Source organism: Equus przewalskii, chromosome 22 (assembly GCF_037783145.1).
Source record: "Equus przewalskii isolate Varuska chromosome 22, EquPr2, whole genome shotgun sequence".
Classification (NCBI taxonomy): Eukaryota; Metazoa; Chordata; class Mammalia; order Perissodactyla; family Equidae; genus Equus; species Equus przewalskii.
In genome coordinates this window covers 35,408,771-35,434,100 of record NC_091852.1, presented here as the reverse complement: position 1 = coordinate 35,434,100, position 25,330 = coordinate 35,408,771, and the positions used below count along the sequence as shown (strand labels likewise).

Genomic DNA, 25,330 nt, shown 5'->3' with positions numbered 1-25,330 from the left:
TAGACCTCCTCTAAGGATCTAAGTTCTTTCACATCACAATTCAAACGTTTTATTGTGAACTTCAGAGCTGGGTAAAACTTCTGGATTTAGCTGCAGTGGAGCCCCTTGATTATTTTCTGTTAAGATAGCAAAGCTAAAAATTATTGCTTCTGCAATTTCCTCCTGTCTCATTATTACTAACATAACAGACAGTATTTTATATTTATAAAATTATCCTGCACGTTAATACCATTTATTGAACACTTTTTACATTTGCTCTACAAATTTATTTATCCTCATATCGATTCCAAGAAACGGATATTATCTTCATTTTAGCAAGGCCAGATTCAAAAGTTAAATAACTTGCTCAAAGTCACAGACAGCAGAGGCGGGTCAAGCCTTAGCTTTTCCCACTCCATAGCCAAGGTTCCTAACTGCCTTTTAGGGCACCAAGACTTGCAAAGGAAGTCCTCAGAATCAAAGAGAAAAAAAGGATGTATTGTTGGTAAATTCAGTGCTGAGGTCTGCTTTACAGAAGTGACAAGTACCTGAAATAAAAAAAGGCTGGTGACATCAATGAAGTCCTGCCTGAGAATTTATGGGGAGCACACATGCCGCTTCTGTAAACCTGAAGGAATTCGAAGTATAAAGTCACTAGAGGTCTTCCAAATTACACTAACAAGGCACTTAGAGTTACAAACACTTCCGGCAGAGAGGTCTTAGATCCAATTTGAAAAGCAAAAATTAATGGGCATTTTTTTTACTGAAATCGTCTTAGGATTCTTGATTTCCCAAACTCACAGATATAACTGATTCTACAAAGGCAAGTCTGTGGTGATGAAGATGGCATGTGGGTACAGACAAGATGAACTTCATGCTGCATCTGCCACTCTAATTTAACCAAGATATAACACAACCCTCACCTTTTCTGTATGGGGTTTATAATAGGACTGTTATTGTGGTAGCCTGGGAAAAACCTCACTTCTGAGAAACTACGAGAAAGCTCAGTATTAATTAAGGCTAATCTATGAAAAAATATTTAAGGCTAAATTATGAGAAATATTTAAAGAAACCAACAAAGTGCTTACTTAAAGATCCCTTAAACTAGAACTGTTTCAGAAAGATAAAAAAATAGTAACCATACTTATTATATAAGAAATAGGTCACATTATAAGTATTCACTTATTTGTCCCTATATAAAATTGTTCAACGAGCCCAGTGAAATTTAAAGTATTAGAATCTGAATTAAAGTTTTATTATAATCACAGCTTGTTAACCCCACAGAGAAAGATGAACACATCAAGACGTAAAAGGCTCACTAAAAATAACACATTAAAATAAATGATGATTTTAAGTCTTCAACAATTTGGTTACGTTAAGGCTGCAAAACCCACGGGAAATTTTTAAAGACACGCAGAGTGCTGGTCAAGCCCTGGCCTCAGAGGAGTTTCACCACCGAGCTCTCCAAGGAAAAGTTAATGCATGTGCTTCCCAGGAGAACGCCCCATTCCCATTCCTCTGGAGCCTGCGAATGCGGCGGAAGGAGGGATGCAGGGGCCACAGGCGAAGCGCGCAGACGGCGGGCATCCCCGCAGCCACCCCCAGTGCGGGCCCCCCTCGTGCCAGCACATCCCGGGACAGCCGGCGCACCGACACCGCAAGGTCACCGGGGAAGCGGCGACTTTACATAATCTCCCGCCGCGCCGCGCCGCCCGGGCACCTGAGCGCCGCCGTCCCCTCCCTGCGGCGCCCACGCGGGGCGGCGCGGGGGCGGCGCGCGGGGCTCGGAGGCGGGACACGGGGACCTGCGGGCGCCCGCAGCGCCGCTGTGGGGCGGGGGACGGAGGACGGAGGGCGGGCTCCCCGCCGCGGGATGCCCCGGGCCGCCGCGGAGGGCAGGAGGCGATGCGGGGCGCGGCCGGGGCGGGCTGGGCGCGGGCCGGGGTCCCCAAGACCCCCGCCGGCTGCAAGCGCCCAGCGCGCCCCTCGCCGCTCCGCCCGGGACCGGCCCGCGGCGCACCTGTCACGCGCCTTACCTGAGTGGCTTTGTGGAATTGCTTCTTGAGCCCGGCCACCGACATGGTGAGGGAGGACGCGCGGGCGGCTGCGGCTGCGGGCAGGAGGCGGCGGACGGGGCAGGAGGGCCGAGCGGGGCGGCGCGCTGGCCGGGCCGCCGCTCGTCGTGCCGCCGCCGGGGCTGTGGGCGCGGGGACGCGGAGCGGCGCGGGACGCGGGCTCGTGCGGAGAGACACCCTGACGTCAGGGGCGGGTGATGCGGCCTCTTAAAGGGGACGCGGGAAGCCCCGCCCCGGGCGCGGGGGTGGCGGGGCAGGTGCTGCGGTACGAGCTACCTGGGCACCGGCCGCCGCCGCGGCGACTGGCTCCGCGGTCCCGGCGGGCCGGCCCCCTCGTCAGAGGGCCGAGGGCGGGCTCCCGCCGCGGGGTTGTCGGTCGTGCACCCGCGGACTGCGGACCGGTCGCTGCAGCTTGGCAGGCCAGGCACCGGCGCGACTCAGGTGACTTGCTCGGCTTCCAGGTAGCCGCAGCGGCGCTGCCTGCGCCCGGCCGCCCGCCCTTTGAGGCAGGCTCTCCGCAGCCTGCACTGGAGGAGCGGCGCTCTCTGGGGTAATGACTAAGTCAGCGCTCCTCTGCCCTGGCCCCGCTTCACTGGTCACAGAAAACATTTCTCTGCCCTCGTTTCGATATCCCTTAAGCCTACTTAACGTTAGGGAAAGCCACTGACGCCTTCTTTTTCTTTTTGTTTTTTTCTGGTCTGATACAATTTACCAACTTCAGACGAAAAATTTTTTTAAACCCTTAAAGCCAGTCAGGTAAACAGAATCGAAGCGGGATATTAAGACAGAAATAGCATTTAATCCTTTGTTTATAGAAATGGCAAAGTACGAATATGAACTTGCTGTTCACTTACGATAGCAGACTTAGGAATTTCAATCTGAAATAAGCATTATATAATGTAAAAAAAGCATGTCACTAAGTTGTACAAATACTACATATGTAACAAAGTGTATATGGCTGGACTAAAGGAAACTGATGGAATTAGGTGAATTGAGAGCAGAGCATGGCTTCTGGGTTCTGGAAATGAGCCGCTTCCTATGGTCTTTCTTGCACTGAGGAGCACATAGGAAAAAACTTGAACGCTGTCCCCTCTTAGGGACCAAAGATACAAGGAGGAGAAACCAGTGGCAGAAGCCAAGATAAGAGAGACTTCCAAGGATGAATAAGGAAACCACGTGGCAGAATGGGAGCTTCCTCCACAACCCCTGCTGCCTGGGAGGAACCACAGACCCCACTCCCACCGGGTAGCCAGACTGCTTGGGCACAAGGTGAACATCTGATACGAGGTATCCTGTCCATAGGCTATTCTACCAATCCTAGTCCTTGTTGATGATGTGAACTGAAACACATAAAGGCAGACTCAAGCCGATAGTGGTGGGTAATGGAGCAGTGGGAGGACATGGACCGTCTGCAGAGAAAAGCAGACAAAAGGAGAAAATCTCCAGGTAGTAGTCATTATTTATATTCATGTACCTTCCAGATCACGGAAGAATTGCACTTTCCAAACCCTTTGTGGTTAAGTGGGACGTTGCAACAAGTTTTAACTAGTGGGTTAGGAAGAAAAGTGACTGTCACTTCTTGGCAGAGAATTTAACTGTTGATATGAGATGCTGCAAAGCTCTCTTTTGCCTGTGCAACGGTGTTCTAGATATTTGTGGTCTGTCAACCAGAGTCAAGAGTGATGATGAAGAGGGGCAAAGTCCACAGCTGATGTTCAGCAGATGTTTAGCATGAGTGAGAAATAAACCGAGTAATTTTAATTCCCTGAGTCTGGAATTGCAACTGTGGCAAAACTAGTCTATCCTGACTGAAGCACATTGAGAAAATGCCTTCCCATTTCTCAGAAGATGAAAAGAGGTTTTCCAGTTCTTGCCTTGGCCCACATGTATTTTATTTTTTGTCATTAGATGTCCATGAAGTAGCCTTCCTTTTTCTGACAAAAAGCCTCAGTGACGTTTAGGGAGGTGTGTTCTCTTTTGTGCAACCTCACCCAAGCAGTCGGCAGAATTAGTCCCCAGGCCTGAAGGTCAGAGGGAATGGTGGCTCCATGTACTGACCATACCCTGACCTCTTATCAGCTAGAGAGGGTGAACAGTAAGCTCTGACGACCCACAGGGAATTCTAAAGAAATGTCAGAGCAAGGCACAATCTGTGTCTCAGAGAAACATCAGACAGGGAAAGACAAAAGCTGCTGATAGATAGATGGGGCTACTGATCCATGAGTCCAGGACAAATCGTTAAAGGCCCCATGAAGTGGTATGCCTAGGGACAGTTACTCGCATCTATGAGGCCCACCATGGTGATTTCTAGATTCTTGACACTAAGAAAGCACTAAGATGCTTGACACTAAGCAGGAGTTTGGACTCACTACAGGAGTAGGTGGGGCTCTAGGCTAGAGAGATTTGGGGGTTAGTGTTACAATGACTGCTTTTGTACTCTGACAGTTTGGTGAAGGCTCCATGCACACACGCACAAACACACAAACACACTCATGAAAAGATTACCATAAAATGCTAACAATGGTTGTGCAGCTAGAGCAGTTCTCAAACTTTAGCATGCATCAAAATCACCTGGAGGACTTGTGAAAGCGCCCGTTGCTGGACCACCTCCCAGTTTCCAATTCAATAGGTCTGGGTGGGACCTGAAAGTGTACGTTTCTAACAAGTTCCCAGGGGATGTTAATGCCCTGGTCTGGGGACCACACTTTGAAAACCCCTGGGCTAGAGTAGAGCTATTAGGAGTGAACTTTTTTCTCTCTTCTCCCAATTTGTAAAATGTTTTCCCATTACTTGTACAATAGAAAAAGTATTTTATAGGTAATTTTTCCTACCTGGTCCCTGATCTCAACAATGGAACATTTTCACAGAAGGATGGGCCTTGGTTGAAGCTGCTAACAGATAGCAAGTAATCTACAAAGCAGAAGGGCCTGGGATTCATGAGCTCTGGTCTCTATGAAACTATGAAAGGTATGAAGCGGGGACCTGAAGAGTCTCCTTAGAACTTTGCATACTTAACTGAGCCCTACATTTTACACAAACAAGTCTCTCTCTTTCCCTGGTTCTTCATCCACCTACTTAGAGTATTCATCCTGCTATACTTCAAAGGAACTACCTTGGGAGAAAGAACTTTAAATCCTTTTGAAACCATAGTTAACTCTCCCAGATATCCCCTGGATTTCATGTAAATCCAGTATTTCTATTACGGCCACACTTTATACCTGTAAAGACCTTTGAGATGTTTTGAAAGAGATTTGCTGAGGTCCTCCTACTAGCAGGCCTCATGGTGGAACATGTGGGGAGATGGAAAGGTGAGATACCAAGTGGACTGGACCTTGAACCCCGAGGAGTTTCCAGTCTAGCAACTCAGAAAACCCGTCTTAGAGACATCTATTGTGACTTGAATAGAGAGGGACGAATGCACCAGACACTGAAAAAATTTCAAACAGGAGTGCCCCTTTGGTCGCACTGAAGCCACGACAGAGGCTCTGTGGAAAAATGCAGAAGCACAATGCAAGGGAAATGGGAACCAAAGGTCAATGAGGAAGAACTTTAATAAAAGGCTGTTGTAATTCAACATGCTGCCCTCTCATCTCCTGAGATCAAATCAATGCAAAATAGTAAATAAACCTAGATCTGCTCAGGAAAGTTCCAATTAAATGAAACCCCCACACAGCCTCACCTCACTAATTGGACAGGAAATTCATGGTCAGCAATAATTCCATCACATCATTCATGCACTATTTCTCCTTGCATTATGGCAAAGCTCCTGGCAAATACCAGACCTCTAGCTCGCACAGAGCCACTGCATCCCTGGTGCTTTCAGAGGGCCCTTCATTCCAAGGAGGCAGAAGACAAGCAGCAGCTCTCATCTTTTCGCCCTTCAGCCCAATGCTGCTCCTCTGGGCCACACGAGGGCAAACTGACTTTCTGTGTAAGCTCATTAAGCCCAGGAAACATAGCAAATCAAAGGCATTAAATCCCAACTTCTTATTTTACAGATGAGAAAACAAAAGCAATGAAAGGAAGTGATTTACTTATCATAACTTTTTCTCCTCCAGCCTCTAAGTTTCAATTTAGGGCAGTGTTAATAAACACAGATTGGAATGAATGAATGAAAGCTCGAACAATTTATCACTGCCACTGATGCTATGCTCATCACATTGGGTCTGATGTTCAACGGCCTTCCCCAGACAGTCTTGTATTAAAATATGGATTGTGCAGGACCCAGACAGTCATTTTGGTGTGAATAGCGCTCAGCATAAGATTTTGTGCCTTTGGATGCTGCCAGTAGCATTGGGCCCCCACCTAGCATGGACAGGGCTCACAAGCTCTTTCCTAGAGATGGGAAATCAAGGGAAAGACCATCTTTATTTCCTTGCTTCCAGGTCTTTCACCTACCACTCACCCTCCAACAGATACACTGAGAAGCACACTTTTTTGTCTCTTGGAGGGGGAATGTATGGATCTTTCTCTCCCCACCTCAGCTTTCCACTTGTCCCAAAGAGCCCTCCTCCCTCCAAAGCACAGGGGCCTCTCCCTGAAAAAACTTCCTCTTCGCTTAGCTAAACCCTATTAATCCAATCACAGGAGGAGGAGGCGGAGGAGGGATCTTAACCAAGTGGGTGACTTACATTAGGCTCTTAACATCTGGGCCCCTTTCGTTATTTACATCCCAGTTTGAAATGCTTCCAACTTCCCTAGCAAAATCCTGTCATTTCCAATCCCATCTCTAGTGCGTTTCCTTTGAAGTCTTCCCCATCCTTTCCGTGTCCTCTCTTCATTTGTGGACTCTCAAAGCCCTGATGACACACCTCTGCTGTGAACACGGTCTAACATGTATTATAGATATCGATATATAGTATTGGAGTCTTAACTTTTTGAGTGCAGGGTCTTATCTTTACTTTTACAACGCTTAGCAGATAATATAAACACCCGTTAGATATAGGCTAATTGAAATTTTACAAGGCTGATGAAATTTTAAAAGCTAGAGCCAGCAGAAGGCCAGAAAGCCTGGAACTCTCTGAACTTCTCTCCATCTGAGCAGACTGCTTACATGGTCCTCATTGCTGCTCCCTCGCCGTGTCCACACCTGGACCTCCAACTTTCTGTCAATTTGGGGAGTCCTGATGACCTTCCCATAAATTCCCCTTTGTTCAGTCAGCCAATGTCACTGTCTGTTACTTGCAATCAACAAACTCTAAGTGATTTATCCTCCCCCACTCTCAACCCCAGCAATAATATTCAAAGCTCAGTTCCATTTCTTGTTCAGACCTAGCCACTCAAATACAGCAATTTAGGCAACTACAGTTCCTGCTAAGCACTGCATTAGGCTTCCTTCTCAGACGAGGGTGGACAGATTGAGTGACAAGGAGTATAGTCCTTTAGCAAGTGTCAATTCTCCCTGTGAGACACTGACTTTCTGTTTTACAAATCAAACCTTTTGTTTATTTGATTAGTATGAGTCAGGCTGCCAGGGCCTGCACCTCCCCAGCCCCTGGGAATTGGCAGCTGAATGCTGGTAAATAAATGCCAAGCTGAGACAGCAGTGCCTGCTCCTGGAATGAGAACAACCTTCATTAAGTGTAAATTGTTAGAGCGTCTTTACCACCGGCTGATTTATTCTATTCCTGGGTGGATGTTATCATTAGAGATTCTGAAGGCATGTTGTTAACCCTGAACATAGGATCTGGCTAGTTAGCCTGGTAAAGCATTGTGTTAAAGAGGCCAAGTTCTGTTAGTAGCTAGTTAGCCAGGCAGAGAAGCGCTATTCCTTAGTCACAGTTCACATTCTACCCTGTCATCTCCGGCTTGTGTTCTCTTGATTACAGAAAAGTCTAGGTGAGAAAGGAGAGAGAACTTAGTTCAACAAAAACCCGTCAAAAATACTCAGAACTCAGAGTACAACTTTCCAATATTCTGTCAGCATCAGCTTCATATATGAAAAAAATTGATCATTTATCTTTGTTTGGGACCCTTTTTCTTCTGCCTTTTAAAAAATTTTTGGTGGTTTTAGTAAATGTGTACAGCTTATATGTTCTCTGGCTCACACATATAAAGCTAACTTCGAGACAAAAAATCAAATATAAAGCACTGTTTTAAAACATTTAAGTTAACATTAAAACACCACCCTCTTGGAGAATGCCAGTTGTCTTTCAAGGTCCAGTCCCAAGAAGTTTGCCAAGTAGGAAATTCCTTAGAACAAAGGTCTTGAAAACATTTTGTTTCCTGTGAATATTGTTGAGTTGAATTGGGAGAATTTTGACACCAATTCTTAAGATGCCCTTAACTTTGAAGGTGTATTACAGGGGGAGGGTAAGCTCATCCCAGCCTGCAAGCATAAGACCCATGAGCACATGTAACAGTGAGGAAAGTCTTTTCTTGGTCAAGAGATAATTGACTGAGGAGTCAGTGGAGGAGAGGAAGTGGGAGGAGCAAAGACAGATGTCCCCGTTGCCCCCCACCCACCCCAATAGAAGTCAAGGGATGAAGAGAGAATAGTTCATTAAGTCAGGGCATACCAAGACATCTGATTAACTTTCTCTTTTAAGCTGGGAGATCTGGGCATGTTCACTCACAGAGGGAAGGAGTCAGTTGAACGGCAGACATGAGTCACACGGAAATTTAAAGGGCTCACAGAGCTCAGTCACTGGAGGATACAGGACAGAAGAGAAAAAAGTCCAAATGGAGAAGTCACCTGGTAAAGCAGGAGGAAGGACTTCCCTGACACGGAACAGTGGGGAGAAGCTGTGGAGGGGTGAAGCCGGAACACTGAGGGGGGGAAGTTGTGGTGACAGGTGGGAGAGCAGTCAGTAGAAGCAAGGGAGATGCCCGAGGGCCAGTACCTGCCCAGACTAAGAACACACGGCATTGAGGGCCTTACACCATCTGGCTTCTTCCCCTCTTCTCCAGCCTTGGGCACCCAGAACCCCTAACATACCTGATGCCCCTACTTCTCTGCACTCAAAGATCAGTCCCCGGTACGCTCCTTGCTCTGACCAGGTCTTTGTATGCACTGTTCTCTGCCTGGAATAGTTGTTTTCTGCTTTACACCTGGATAACTCCCTGCACATACTTCAGATATCAATCGAAAGCCTTCCCTGACCCCTCAAAAGGGCCAAACCTCACCCTTATAGTCCTTTATAGCTGAGTACTGTTCTCCTTTGCTGCACTTGTCACCGCTGTGATTTTGCATGTATTAATGTGACTTTTTTATGTCTCTCTCCCTGCTGCCCTCACTACTCTGCAGACTCCAGGAGCACGTGTGCTGTGGGGGTTTGTTCACCACTGCATGCCCAGCATAGTGCTGACGGCCTGGTGCACAGCAGGTGTTCACAAGGTATTTCATGAGTGAACAAATGAACGAATGAATGAGTGGGTGGAAAAAATTGGGGAAATTTATTAAGACTTAAAGGATATTTAAAATGTTTCTGAAGAACGATGATGGCTTAGTTTCCGCGGCCTAGCTTGACAGAATGTGTGGCCCCACAAATCAACAAGAAGGTCACTTAGTGACCATCACATGAAACTGGTTCCACTGATGTAGGTACGATGCAGCACCTAGCAATATGTAGAATGTGTTATGAACCCAAGGAAGGGCGGAGTCATGGTGAACAGGCTTCATGGGGGAGGTGGCACAAGGATCCTGAAATTAACTTTCAATCAGATCTCAAATCTCATCACTCAGGGAAGCTCAAGATGGAACAATAGGGAGACATTCAAGCCCAAGCCCAGAGGTACAAGAAAACAACTTCCAAATTCAGAATGAAGTTGGGAAAGGAACCTGTAACCAGTAAGATAGTTCAAGACTTTCGGGTGCTACGGCATGGAGCAAGGGCAAAGTGATTGAGACCCATTTGTGATAATACGATTTAAGGCTTATCTGCACATGATGCAAAGCCCCCACCCTTTCAGGACTCCCTCTGAGGCTGACTGTGTTATTTTTCCACCATAAATCTTCCCTAAGTGTCTAATCCTGTAGTGCTTGAAATGTGGTCTCCAGACCAGCAGCATCAGCATCACCTGGGACTTTGTTAGATTAACAAATTATTGAGGCCCTACCCCTGACCTACTGGGTGAACAGCTCTGGGGTGGGGCCATGCAATCTGATTTAACAAGCCCCCCAGGTGATTCTGATGCATGCTCCAGTTTAAGAGCCACTGGTCTCCAAGCTGCAGTATTAGTGCCGAGAGAGAGAGGTGGAAGTCTTGGGAATTCCTCTAAGGCCAGAAGGCTCAGTCAGCCAAACATAAAAGCTTTCCCTTATAGAGGCCCATTGGGTCCTTGAATAGGTGGGCGTTATTATTTTCTACAAGAAATGAAATTGAAACAAAAGTATTAAGCAGTTTGGCTGGAGATTTGGGGCCTGTGTCCATTTGCTAGGGCTGCTGTAACAAATTACCACAAACTGTGGCCTGAAACAACAGAAGTTCATTCTCGCACAGTTCTGCAGGCCAGAAGTATGAACTCAAGGTGTCCACAGGGTTGGTTCCTTCTGAGCGCTGTGAGGGAGAATCTGTTCTGTGCCTCTCACCCAGCTTCGGGTGATGGCCGGCAATCTTTGGTGTTCCTTGGCTTCTAAATGCTTCACTGCAGTCTCCTCCGCTGTCTCCATGGTGTTCTACAGACTACGTATATCTGTGTCTCAGTTTTGCTCTTATCAAGACATCAGTCGTATTGGATTAAAGGCCCACTCTATTCCAGTATGACCTCATCTTAATTTAGCTAATTACGTCTGCAAAAGACCTATTTCCAAATAAAGTCACATTCTCTAGTACGGTGAGGGTTAGGACTGCCACAGATCATTTTGGGGTAAACAACTCAACCCATAACAGGGCCCCAACTCAGGAATCCTGTTGAGAACACTTGTCATTCCTCAACATTCTTGAATAACCTCCCCAACCAGGAACACAGAGACACTTGGCAAATTGCCTTATGTAATGCCGCTGGCAGAGAAAAAGTCACAAAGAGTTAAATTACTCCCTTCACACAGTGTGTCCCCAAACCAATGATGTTCTCATACATTAACTCAGGATGTTTTCTGAGACCTTTCTTCCCCATTCCATATATGGTATCTTTAAACATAATAAAAAGTTTCCTCCTATTTCTTGGATCAATATCTAGCTATTTAAAGATACAGTTTAAAGAAAAGAACATAATGTCCATCCTCCATCCCACATAACTCTGTGCTCCTTCTGGCTTTAGCCATACGAAACAACCAGCTCTGGGTAGGAAGGGAGACTCATTAGGCCTGGAAAAAGAGAACGTAAATTCAGAAGACTATAAACTCAGAACTACTCTGTAGTTTTGGATGAGCCCTTTGGGCTCACAGATCTTCCTAAAGAAAAACTGGAGATATTTGTAATTCAGTTATTTTATGAGCAGTTCTGACCTTTAAGCACTAAACAATCAGAGGGAGAGAGGGAGCTGGTGATTCAGTGTCCACCACCTCGCTTCTCACACTCAGTCTTCTGGAAGCACTGTTAGCCTGAGGGTGCACGTTACACGGCAGCGATTTCTGTTTAAGAATGCTGTTAGCCAAAAAGGAATGGAGGGCTCAGACCTAGATTTTATCATGAAATTCTTTTAAACACAAGGAAACGTTGAGAGATCTACACCAGGCAATATTTTAAAAGCTCTAGTTATTTCCATAAATGCAATTGAAGTGCTTAAGAAGCTAAATGAAAGGATCAAACCCAAAATAATTACCACTTCTAATTTCCTCCATTTCATTGAACATAAACTATCATCAAATTTTCAATTGCATTCAGGGAGAAGCACTGATATGTCTCATGTAATCAAAGTGTTCTCTCTCATTTAATTTTCGTTTGTCTAATATTTTGCATTATGTAAACAACCAGATATCAACTTTAAAAATTTTCTAAATCTCTTTTAATAGTTTGAAAAGGGTTACTCTGGTTTTTTCTTGCAAGGACTCTGAAATACTGCTTTTTCTAAAAATATTTTATAGCAATAATTTACTCAAAAGTTTATCTAACAAACTATTCAAGATGAATGTCAGCTATTTTAAGAACAATTTCAAAAACAAAAACTAAGACTCAACAGGAAAATGTACAAAGAATATAAGCTCCCTGAAGTTATATAAATAATTATTATGTGTTTGGAAAAACGCAGTATCATAAGAAATGAGGTTAAAATAAATAACTCCAATTTCACTAAATCAGCAAAGATTTTAAATATAATATTTATTTTGATAAAGATATTATGAAATGAGTGTTCTATATACTTGTAGGCAGAGTAAAATGGGTACAATTAATGAAAAGCATTACATATAATATGGCACTACATATCAACTTAAAAGTTGTACCCTTAATTCAGTAATTTTGTATCCAAAAAGTATCTTAAATAGAAATTCAGTCAATTAGCCATGTGGGAAATGCAAATCAAAACCACAATGAGATAACACTTCATACCCACTAGTGTGGCTATAATAAAAAATAGTAGACAATAGTAAGTGTTGGTGAAGATGTGGAGAAATTGAAACCCTCAATACATTGCACAAATTGTGGGAATATAAAATGGTGCAGCTACTTTGGAAAACAGTCTGGCAGTTCCTAAAATGGTTAAACACAGAGTTAGCTTATGACCCAGCATTTCCACTCCAAGGTATATACCCAAAAGAAATGAAAGCATATGTGCACACTAACTTGTATGTGAATTTCATACCAGTATTTTTCAAAATAGCCAAAAATGGAAACAATCCAAATGTCTGTCAACTGATGAGTGGATACATAAAATGTGGTGTAGACTTACGGTGTAATATTATTGGGCAACAAAAGAAATGAAGTACTGATACATGCTACAATATGGATGAACCCTGAAAATATTATGCTAAATGAAATAAGCCTGTCACAAAGGGCTACATATTGCATAATTCCATTTATTTAAATTTTTGAAATAGGCAAATCTATGAAGGCAGAAAGTAGATCAGTGGTTACTTTGGGCTGGGGGGATAGAGGGATTGGGGTTGATGGCTAAAGAGAGTGGACCTTCGTTTTGGGGTAGTGAAAAAGCTCTAAAAAGGACTGTGGTGAAGGATGCACAAGTGGTTCCAAGTCCTGGACTGGCCATTCTGTCATTGTATGATTACCTCTGCCACTTACAGCATTCTCTGAAGTTGTCATCTATTGCTTCCCCCAAACTCCCTCCCTTCTCCGATTCTCAACTCCAAATAAAACGCTCTTCGACACCCAGCCTGCTGTCTCCTTTCACTGTTCTTTTCCGTCTGCCCTATTCTTTTATCTTTCCCAGAATCCAGTTTGTGTTTTTGTGCACATTGCCTGATACTACAACATAGAAACCTAGGAACTGAGCTAGCAAAGACAGAAGCTCCTTAAAAAGGATGGAAAAAAGCAGGCAAAGAAAATCCCCTCTGGCTAGCAAGGTACAGGAAGGCTATAAAACATTTACAGGATAGTAGTTCTGTCCCCACCATCAGAGTCTGGTTTTCAAAAGAAAGTCCAGAGGTTCATCTTGTTCTTTCTGCCTGGATGGCCTCCCGGCTCTCTTCTTTCCTCCCTTCCCCCTCCAGCTGTTGTCCGTGGAAATCTGCCTGCATTCAAGTGTCACACAAATGCCTTCCTTGGTCAGCTCATCTAGGCTTGAGCCCAACTTCTCTGGTCCAATATGGCTTGGTTTGAACCACTTAACTCATTCTTGGAGTTCTTAGTGTAGTTAGTGGGGAGAGAGGGCATGGTCTGCGTCAAGGTCAAACCACACATTCTAAAATGGAAGCTGGTAAGAATCAGTCAACATAAAATACCAATAGCTACCATTTGAGCATCTTTCTGTGCATGACATTTTATAGATGTTACTCATGTAATCTTCATGTAACTCTATGCTGTGTGGATTCTAACCCCCGTTTTATGCATGAGGACATTGAAATTTGGACAGATCAAGTAATTTTGCCCATGGTTACAATTTGGTAAGAAGTGGAGCAGGAATTCAAACCCAGCTCTATAGACTCTTCTACCAGCTCTGCTTCTCCTGCCCCAGAACCACGTGCCAGGACGTAGGCTTGTCTTCCTGCAGAGAGAAGAGCACTAAACACAACTTGGAAAAGGAAATTCTTTCAGGGTAAACTGATGAAGTATGAAAATGAAGCTTTCTCATGGGCCTGCATGGTGAAGAGTGGAATCTGAGGAAGGTCAGGCTGGCGAGGATCACATGTCCCTTAAGGGATTTTCACTAAATGGCACTTCTTAGAGATAAGATAGGTTTTTGTAAAGAGCAGACACGTGCTGATGTGGACTAATCCATCCTCTCCATCTTGAATCTTGAATCTTGATCCCTCACCCAAGCTTGTCTACACTAGAGGATGAATCACTCTCAGACTTGTTCTTTTACCAGCTCAAGTTCCCTGGCTCCTGTTGTGGAATATTCTCCTGTAGGAATTTTTTTTTCTTTCTTTTTTGTGAGGAAGATTGGTCCTGAGCTAACATCTGTGCCAATCTTTCTCTATTTTGTGTGGGATGCGACCACAGCATGGCTTGACAAGCGGTGCTAGGTCTCCGCCCGGGATCTGAACCTGTGAACCCCTGGCCACTGAAGCAGAGCATGCAAACTTAACCACTACACCACCGGGCTGGCCCCCTTTTTTTTTCTTAATTGGTGAACATTTGGGCTGTTTTCAGTTTTGTTTTATTACAAATAATGCAGTTGAGAACATTCTTGTGTGCAACACTCTTGGTACACATATGCCAGCATACCTGTTGGATATATTTACCCAGGAATAGACTTGCTCAGTTGCAGGATAGTGTACGTTCACTTTTATTATATAATGCCAAATAGTTTTACAAAAGAGTTGCACTGATTTACACTTTCACCAGCAATGTTTGACTAGTTCCTTTTGTTCCACATCCTCACTGGAACTTGGTATTATCCTTCTGTTTAGCCATTCTGGTAGATATATTGCAGTATCTCATGATTTTAATTTGCATTTTCCTGATTATTAATGAAGTTGTGAGCATCATTTTACATTTTTATTGGCCATTGGAATATTCTTTTTGTGAAATACCCATTTAAATCTATTGCCCCTAATGGATTGTCTTTTTCTTATTGATTTGTAGACAATCTCGATATATTCTAGAATCAATCCCTTTGTCAGTTATATATGTCACAGGTAATTTTTCTCTATTCCATTAGTCTATTTGTCTTTGTTCAAGAATGAGATTGGCCTTTAATTTTCCTTTTTCCTAGAGTCCTTGTCAGGTTTGGGTATCAAGGTGATGCTGGTCTCATGAATCATGTTGGGTGTGTTCTCTTTTTCCTAGTCTCTGAGAGAGTTTCCATAATATCAATGGTATTTCTTTCTTAAATGATTGGTGGAATTCATTACTAAGACCATCAAGGCCCAGAGTTTTCTTTGTGGGAGGTTTTAAACAATAGATTTTATGTTTTGAATATTTGCAGAACTATTCTATTTCTTTTGCATGAAATGTATTCTGCTTTCCAAGGAATTAGTAAATTTCATCTAAATTTTTAAATATATCAGCATAAAGTTGCTCATTATATTCTGTTATATATTTAATGTCCTAAGTTCATAATGATGTTGCTTTCTTCATTCCTGACCTTGATTATTTTTGCCTTCTCTTTCTTTTTCTTGATTAGTCTCAGCAGGGGTTTACCAGTTTTATTAAATTCTCCAAAGAAGCAATTTTCGGTTCATTGATTTTCTCTATTTTACATTTGTTTTCTATTTCATTAATTTCTGTCCTTATCTTTCTTTCCTTTTAATTTACATTTAATTTGATATTCTTTTCTTGCTTCTTGAGATGAATGGTTAGCTCATTGATTTTCAGACATCCCTCATTGCATATAAAGTTATAAATTTCCCTTTAAGCATAGTTTTAACTGTATCCCACAGATTTTAATATGTAATTACTTAATTATTCTGTTCAAAATATTTTTTCATTTCTGTTATGATTTCTGCCTTGACCCATTTATTTAGAAGTATATTTCTCTATTTAGAAGTGTATTTCTTAATTGTTGTATATTTCTATGTATATCTATTGGTTATTTGCTAATCATGTTGTTAAATCTTCTATGTGCTTATCGGTTTTTGTCTATATATTTTATCAATAACTGAATTAAAATTTCCTACTATGAATGCGAATCTATTTCTTCTTGTACTTTCTGTCAAATTTTGCTTCATTTACTTTAAGGCTTTTTTATTAGCTGCATACAATATAGCTTTATTATATATCTCTGGTGAGTAAAACCCTTTATTCTTTATTAATCATGTCCTTTATTTAAAATACTTTTTTAATGAAAAATACTTTATCTGATATTAATACTGATAAAAGATGGCTATTATCCATTAGCTTTCTTTTGGTTAGTCTTTGTGTATCCGACTTTCTGTATCCTTATATTTTAGGAGTATCTTTTATAAACCTTATATAGTACTTTTAATCTAGTCTGAAATTTTTCTTTTAATTGAATTATTTAGTCTATTTACATTTAATATAATTGCAGATGTATTTGGTTTAAAGCTATACTCTTACTCTGTGATCTCCATTTATTTTACCTGTTTTGTCTTCCTCATTCCTGATTTTCTTAACTTGTTTGGATTGACTCAGAGTTTGTTTTCCATTTTTTTCCTGCTATTAGCTTCAAAGTCATAAGCCCTTTTACTATTCTTTTTAATGGATACCTGTGAGACTATCACATGCATTTTTTTTTTATTGAGGTCACATTGGTTTATAACATTGTGTAAATTTCAGGTGTACAACATATTTCGGCTTCTATATAGACTGCATCATGTTCACTACTAAAAGTCTAGTTTCCATCCATCACCATATATATGTGCCGCTTTACCCTTTTTGCCCTCCCCACAACATGCATTCTTGACTTATCAGAATATGTTTATCGATACTCTTGCCTGCCTCTCGGACAAGGCAAGGATACTAAAATACTTTAATTCCTTTTACCTGCCTCCTAATTTAAGTCTATAAGACATTTTTATTATTGTTTTATACAGCCAATATTCATTCAAATCTATTCATAAATGTCCCTTTCTATTGCTCTTCCTTTCTTCCTGCTTCTCCCACCTTCCATCTGGGAATATTTTTATTCTGCCTGAAAAATATCTCTTCGTGTTTTCTTAAGAATAGGTATGCCAGTGCTGAATCCTTTAAGTTTTTGTTCATCTGAAAATGTCTTCATTTCATTTACATTGTTTAAGGATGAAAATAGAGTTTTAAGTTGGCATGGTTTTGTTTCAGTACTTTATGTATATTTTCCCATTTTCTTATGGAGACCATTGTTTCTCATGTAAAGTCAGCTCACGGTCTAATTTTTGTAATTTGAGGGTAATATATCTTTGCTCTTCTCCACCCCTGGCTGCATTTAAGATTTTCTATTTGCTGTTTGTTTTTAGCGGTTTGATTGTGATGTGCATAGGTGTGGATTTCCTTTTATTTATCTTATTGGTAGTTTATAGGACTTCGTGATCTATGCCTTGGTGTCTTTCACCAGTGTTGTAAATTTCTTAGCCATTGCATCTTCAATGATCACTTCTGCCACATTCTTTCTGGGACTACAATTACTCATGTCTTAGACCTTTTCACTGTATTTTCTATGTACTTTAACTTCTCATTTGTATTTTTCACCTTTTTCTCTCTCCATGCCTCATTCTTATTTGTCTTGTTAGCTATATTCCTAAGTATGTTCAAACTTTCATTCTTTAGTTGTTTGAGCTTGTATATAAGTATATACTTGGTTTTTTGTGTACTGAGCTTTTCTTCAATGACTTTGATAAATTCATTTATTAATTGTAATAGTTTATCTAAAGATTCCTTTGGATTTGTCTATGAAGGCAAGCATGCGATGTGTGAATGGCAGTTACTTCTCCCTTTCCGATATTTTATTTCATTTCCTTGACTTAACTGCACTGAGTCGGATCTTCAGAGAAGTGTTGAAAAGCAGTGGTAATAGCAAGCGTTCTTTCTTTTTCCTGATCTCAGGGGAAAGTTTTTAATATTTCCTCATTAAGTACTATATCTGCTTATTCTTTTTTTGTAGTTAGCTTTTATTATATTTAAGAAATTTTATCTATTATTAGTTTGCTAAGAGTTTTTTATGAACATAGTTGAATTCTATCAAATATTTTGGCTGCTTCTATTCAAAAGTCTTTTTTTCCCCTTTATTCTTGGTGAATTACATTGGTTGATTTTCAAATATTGAAATAACCTTGCATTTCTGGGAAACAAACAACCATATTGTATTTGTACTTTTTGTATATTGATGGATTCGATTTGCTAATATTTTATTTAGGATTTTTGCATCTATGTTCATAAGAGTAATTGGCCTATCATTTTCCTTTCTTGTAATATCATTTGCAGGATTTTTGTTTGATTCTTTCAGACGTCTGAAGGCACAAGCATTCTAGAATCATAGAAATTAGTACAATTTCAAGACTAGAGATGATTCCAAAGTGGCTGCAGTCCCTGGGGCCACCAGCCTACTGCCTATTTGCTCTCATCCCCAGGGGCAGATCTTCTGGATGTGAAGCCACAACTGGATTTACCCACCACCATCGCCTTGGCAGGACTTAGACTTCAAATTTTGTCTTTGTCAACTCTAGAAACTTTAAGAAGTGTTGCTTAGCTCTCAGTCTGTCAGCTGCCTTTTCTAGAATTTGCAAAGCTCCCCGAGGAAAAGCAGAACCAAAAACCGTGTTTACCTCTCTAGATTCCCATCTTTTTCTGGGATTATGGTCTGGTAATTTTTCATTGCCCTCAGTCTCCAATGCCTTGAAGCAGGTTTATAAAACTATTTTTCTCAGCACTAGTAGTTGGCCTTAGTAAAACGTTGACCCAATTTCTTTGTGCACCATCGCTGGAATCCGACGGTCCAGGATGCTTTTAAGTAATTCAGTGATTGCATAAAATAAGGTTCTGAGATTCACTGGTGGTCACCAAAATGTTCACGTTGCAAAGAGCTGCCTCTCTCCAGCGTGAGGCAAGGGTTGGTAGATTCAAAGCAAAGTTTGGAAAACTGCAACATACCATTGATGATATGGCTGAATAAGAATTTAAGTTATCTATTGAATGATTTTATTCAGGATGAAACAGTTCTCTTAATAGAGAAATCAGTCTCTTCATCACTGGAAAGTAATCAGGAAGTGGGTTTATAGTGCCTAGCGACAGTATTGAAGATGTAGAAATTTTTAAAAAATGGAAAAAAATGTTAGATTGACATTTATGCAAGCAAATATAACTAAGATGAGAAACTATTAAACAATTAAGCTAGTACCATTAATAACATCATTAAAATAATCAACTCCTTGATGAGTTCCATAGCCATGATCCACAAATGTCCATATTGACCCCATGGGCACTGACTCTCAACCCCCCTCCTCTTTTTTTTTGGTGAAGAATATTGGCCCTGAGTTAACATCCATTGCCAATCTTCCTCTTTTTGCTTGAGGAATATTGTTGCTGAGCTGACATCTGCCAGTCTTCCTCTATTTTGTATGGGATGCTGCCACATCATGGCTTGACAAGCTGTGCTAGGTCTGCGCACAGAACCTGAACCTACCAACCCCGGGCCACTAAAGTGGAGCATGCGAACTTAACCACTACACCACCAGGCCAGCCCCTCAACCCATTATTTTGTAAAAAAAATAGTTAATGGCTCAGACTCAGAATAATAAGTCACATCCCCCACTACACCTCCAGCCAGGAAAAATTAAAAAATAGATATGGCAAATTACCACATTTCACAAAATGCCCTTTTGTTCATGTTTAGTCTTATTTTTACATCTTCAAAAGGGGGTTTCCTTTTAATAAGACGTTATCTAAAAAGAAGAGATGACAAGCAGTCTATGCAAATAGAGAGTGTTAAAATAAGCTTCAAATAACTTGCTCAGGAAGACTCCCTGCCTGCTGATCTATAGTGCACGCCCCTTCTCCTCCATTTCCACAGAGGAGCAGAGGTAGGTTCTTGCTGAGTGATAAATATGTTCACAGATAACATCGCCAAATCCTTAACAATCTGGAGTGAAAAATGAGGCTTTAAAACAACATTATGAACAACACAAGAAACATTGAAGTAAAGCAAATAGTATCTTGGAAGGGGAAATGCAGTGACTAAATTCCCAATATTACAGCATGTTGTTACAACAAAAATATTTGAATTTCCGCAGAGCTCTAATGCCATGGGATAAAAGGATCTGCTCCCAGCCGTGACCAATACAGAAAAATCAAACCTGAGAAGGTAACTGCAGAACATGCACTGTCATCTCTTCTATACATGTTCTCATCAGCATCAGTGAATGTTGATTGAGTTCTCAGAGAACATTTAGCCATGCCCACAAACATTTGCAGTAATAGACACAGAGAAGATCCAGTCCTTTCCCGCTGGGACATTTAATTCAAAAGGAGCAAGATATACAGCTCATTCTCTTGCTATAGGCTGATATCACTTTTATTTTCCTTTCTTCAACGTGGAAATTCTTAGCAGCCACCCTCCAAATAAGAATTAAATTGATGAGATTTAAATGTGTCTTTGCAGAAATGGAAAAGAAAGCAAGCCTGATGATTCGGTACAAAAATGTTGGCCCAGCTACAGAGAATTTACCAAATCATGAATTGTAGAAGGCGAACTGGGTCATGAAATCAAACGCCAGGGATACAGGCCAGATCACATCTGCGAAAAGACAGGCTCTTTCCCTTTCAGCCTGAAGTATGAGGCCTCTGTTGATCTTTTTGTCTTTATAGACCCATGAGTTCAGAGAACTACTTCTCTATGTTAAGAAAAGCTACTGGCAAGTCTGATGATAAATGATACCCAATCCTTGGCCTCAGTGTGGGGAGTACATACAGCAGAGCGGCAGGAGTGGATCCAGGTTTCGTGAAGTCTAAAACTTGTACAATTGTGGAGGCCTCTTTAAGAAAGAAATACAAAATTACAAACACAATATTAGGTCAAGGGCCTTGAAGTAGCTGGGCCCTGACGCTTGAGTTTCCTTATCTTTACAATATATGCACCTCTGCTCCGTGTCTCAAGGGGACAGCCTCTCCTCAACTCCCGCTGACTGTTACCCTTAGGGAAACCAGCCAGAGTGGCCAGATCTTCTGATATTTTAAAAATAGCCAGAAATCTGGATGCTTATGGGAAGTTTCTCTCATTTTAAAATATTAACAAGAAATTCAAATTTAAAAAAAAAAAACGCAACCCTTTATAAGACTCAGCCTATGGTCATCACTTTGGCACCTCTGGCAAATTGAGTTATGCAGTAATGGGGTCAAAAGAAGGTTGTGGCCCAAATTACTCAGTGCGCTTCTCGGCTGCACGCCCTGGTGTGGGCTGACTTAAGTGGAACAGTAGCCCACGTGTGAAATGCCTCGAGCTTAGATAATGGTTTGGGGTGAGGTGCTTGAGAAGAGGGTACAAACATAAAGAAAATGTTAGAACAGAGTGGCAGAAGGAGATGACAGATGGAATGTGGGAGGAGAATGAAAAACTACTTCCAGACCCCTTTCTTTGGAAATAGATTGAATTACGGCCCCTCGCACAGTGATCTGACAGCTGGGGAGCGTGGAAGACTTGAAGGCAGCATTTCTCAAAATGTGGTCCACAGACCACCTGATCCTGGAATACCTGGTGTGCTTGCAGGAATGTAGATATCTCATCCTAACCGCTGAAAGTCCTGTAGAAAGTCTGTGTGTGGGGCCCAGAACGTTCACTTTAACAGGAACCAGGTGATTCTTAGGCAAAATGACACTTGAGAAACACTGGAAAGATGGTTTGTTTTTTTTTTAATCTAGCCAAGAGCAACCTATGGGAATGGATGCATGTGGAAGCTTCCGGACTTCCAATTACCAGCATTGGTACTTTTGGAAGGTATTAGTAAGCTATCTCCAATCATTTGCTGCCTTCTTTGTGGCCTGTACATTTTTAATTCTGATCCTGACTAATTCTCCAAGCTGCCAGTCAGAATGAGCCACTGACACTTTAAGAACACCACGTGAGCCAAGAAAGCCAAGTCCCTGAAGATCTGACCCTCTGAATTCTCCCTTGACATCCTTGCTGACACATTGCAACCTCAGCTGTATTCTGTTGACACTTAGCACATGAAGTGTCTGGAAAACCCAAGGTCTGCTTTATATAAATTACAAAATGCTTACCAAGGACAGTGTCAATACGGGGCCTTCACATTAACACATTCTTGATTAGACCACCTTTGTAAGTCTTGTGTGAAACAAACGTCCCCATGTGTTTCTGTGCTACAGTGAGTGTGTGTACCTGTGGCACACAATCAAGGACACCCCCTTCTCACAGTATCTCCGCTGTCCTGCCGTACGAAGTTAGAGCCCTTGGGTCTTCTCTAATTAGCATGAAGAGTTTGACATCATTTGTGTCTATACTTGTTTCTCCATCAGAATTTTAACTCCTTAAGAGTAGAGACCGGGGCCAGCCCTGTGGCATAGTGGTTAAGTTTGACTCCGCTTCAGTGGCCCAGAGTTTGCAGGTTCAGATGCCGGGCATGGACCTACCCACTGCTCATCAAGCCATGTTGAGCCAGTGTCCCACATACAAAATAGAGGAAAAATTGGCACAGATGTTAGCTCAAGGACAATCTTCTTCAAGCAAAAACAGGAATATTGGCAACAGATGTTAGCTTACGGTCAATCTTCCCCCCACCTGACCCCCAAAAAAGAGTAGAGATCACATTTTGTTTAATAAGAAGTCAACATCAACTAATTGAGAAAAAAGCTTAAATGGATTAAGGGCTTAGAAGAAGGAAAGATAAAGTGAGATAGAGGGGAACTGAAAAGCCAGAGTAAAACCCGACAAAGGCAGACACTGGGGAGGGGACTGTCGGGCTCATTAGGGCTCTTTATTTAAAGAATCTGAGCCTGAGACATGACAGAGCCCACACACACAGGTACTCTGCATAGCAGTCCAGCACTGCAGATTTAAATCTTAAGTCTTTTCCTCACCCCTCACTGCCCACTGTGTCCTCCTTAACACCCTGTGTTATTTTCTCTAGACTCACTTATTAGCCCTTTCTGCTTAACGGTTATCTCTGTTCCTAGCTTGACTTAGTCAAGAAGTCTCCTGTTCTCCTCTTTCTCCTTCTCCCCTGGATAATTATAGGAGGAACATCCAGGTAATACCTCCTAGCTCAACTTGCTTCCAATGGCCATCACCCCTGTGTCCTGTCAAGTCATGAGCAGGGCCCAGATGGGGATGGGTGGGAAGTGTCAAAAAGAAACTCGAGAAGGGAACGGGGAGATGGGAAGGATATATCACGGGTGTAAGGTCCACCCTGACCACGCCTACACCTCAGTCAAGGAATAATAATAATAATACTGTATTATATTTGGGAATCACTTTCCATACGGTGAAAAATGACTAGTTTTGATGTCCTGTGTTTTGATTAGCAACTTGAATAAATGATGCTCCAAGGTCATAGTTTTCAGGCTGGCCAAGAACCTTGTGAAATGGTGCCAGCTCTCTGATTCTCGTTATGGAAGTAAAAAAAATACACAGTTAATTCAGACTTTTAAGATTGACCATCCTTGTCTTATTACCCTCTTTTCTAAATAATTTCTTTTGGAAAAAAATTTAAATGTTTATTTTCACCTGTTCCCCTCTTCTCCACGTCTTTGCCACTGGCTAGCACTGATGTCAACGAGCAAATGTTGTCACAGTTTCCTGACTGGTGTCTCTGTCCAGTGTTGGCTGCCTTCAATCCAACCTCTGAAGTAAGGCCAGAGTGAATTTCTAAAAGTCTGACCTGATCAGGTTGTTATATTCCACATTTTCCCTTGCCTAGTGGTATGAAGAGTATTACACCTTTTAAAGAAATTGAATCTTTGATTAAAACCTTCTCTCTGAGAAATCTTCAGGTCCTTATGTCATTGCTGGTAAATTATTCTAAACTTACACAAATTCGTCCAGAAAATTTTTTAAAGGGCATGGGGGACATTTCCCAACAAATATTACAAGGCTAGAATGACCTGGATATTGAAACTTGATAAGACCTTTTCAGGAAAGGGAAATTACAGGTTCACCTACCTCTCTCATGAACATAAATGCAAAAAATCCTAGACAAAATATTAGCAAATCAAATCTAACTACAAATAAAAAGGATAATTAATTAAGTTGGGTTTATTCCAGGAATGTAAGGTTGGTTTAACATTAAAAAATCAACCAGTTAACCATATTAACAGATAAAATGGAGAAAAATCATATGATTATTTTAATGAATACAGAAAAAAGGTTAACATTCTTTTTGGTTTTTTAATTTTTTTTTTTTAGGAAGATTAACCCTGAGCTAACATCTGCTGCCAATCCTCCTCTTTTTGCTGAGGAAGACTGGCCCTGAGCTAACATCCGTGCCCATCTTCTTCTACTTTATATGTGGGACGCCTGCCACAGCATGGCTTGCCAAGCAGTGCCATGTCTGCACCCGGGATCTGAACCGGCGAACCCCAGGCCGACGAAGTGGAACTTGCGCACTTAACTGCTGCGCCACTGGGCTGACCCTAACATTCTTTTAAGATAAGAAATTATTGGCAAATTATGAATAGAAGGCAACTTTTTAATCTAATAAAGTATATCTACAAAACTGTGGAGCAAATATTATATTTAATAAAGATATATGGAAATTGTTTCCCTTGAGATGAAGAATGTGACAAGAATTTCTGCTATCACTACACTTATTCAACATTTTATTGAAGGTCCTACTGGCCAGTACAAAAGGCAAGATGAAAAAATAGAAGGTAATAAAGATTGAAAAGTAAGAAATAAAAGGTTATTTACATATGACATTATTGTATATCTAGAAAACAAAAAATAGTCTTCAGATAAATTAAATATATATTGGAATTAATAAGTGAATTTAGAAATTGGATGGTGCCAGGTTAATATACAAAAATAATTTCAGTTTTATATACCAGCAAAAAACAATGAAATTCTAAAAGAAAAAAGATACCACATTCACTAACACCAAAAATCATCAAATGCATGGGAATAAATCTAATGAAAGATATGGGAAAACCTCCAAATAAAGCTATAAACACTGTTGAGAGAAATTAAAGAAGACTTTTATTTAACAAAATAAACCATTAACAGAAAGAAAAGGCAAGCCACAAGTAGAAGATTCTGGAGTTCATATATCCAAAAAAGGACATATTTAGAGAACATAAAGATATCCTATGAATAAATATGAAAAGGAAGTAAAACCCAATTTCAAAAAATGAGCAAAAGACTTGAATGGGCTCATCACCTATGAAGATAATCAAATG

The 25,330-nt window shown here is 41.4% G+C and overlaps 1 protein-coding gene and 1 long non-coding RNA gene across 3 annotated transcripts in view; one reads left to right on the top strand and one right to left on the bottom strand.

The window, feature by feature from the left end:
* SH3GL2 (SH3 domain containing GRB2 like 2, endophilin A1) overlaps window positions 1–2,690 on the bottom strand; it is a 196,885-nt gene extending 194,195 nt beyond the window's left edge. Inside the window, exon 1 of one of the 2 annotated variants that reach the window (XM_070589747.1) lies at window positions 2,016–2,690. In XM_070589747.1, coding sequence (XP_070445848.1) covers window positions 2,016–2,060 — 45 coding nt within the window. In that variant the 5' untranslated portion in view covers window positions 2,061–2,690. The remainder of the gene's footprint in view (window positions 1–2,015) is intronic. The other variant, XM_070589748.1, reaches the window with a different exon arrangement.
* LOC139078403 (uncharacterized) lies at window positions 1,921–24,704 on the top strand. Its single transcript, XR_011531334.1, has 3 exons — window positions 1,921–2,061; window positions 9,301–9,390; window positions 24,342–24,704. It is a non-coding gene; the product is annotated as an uncharacterized lncRNA (long non-coding RNA).
* The last annotated feature ends 626 nt before the right edge of the window (window positions 24,705–25,330 follow it).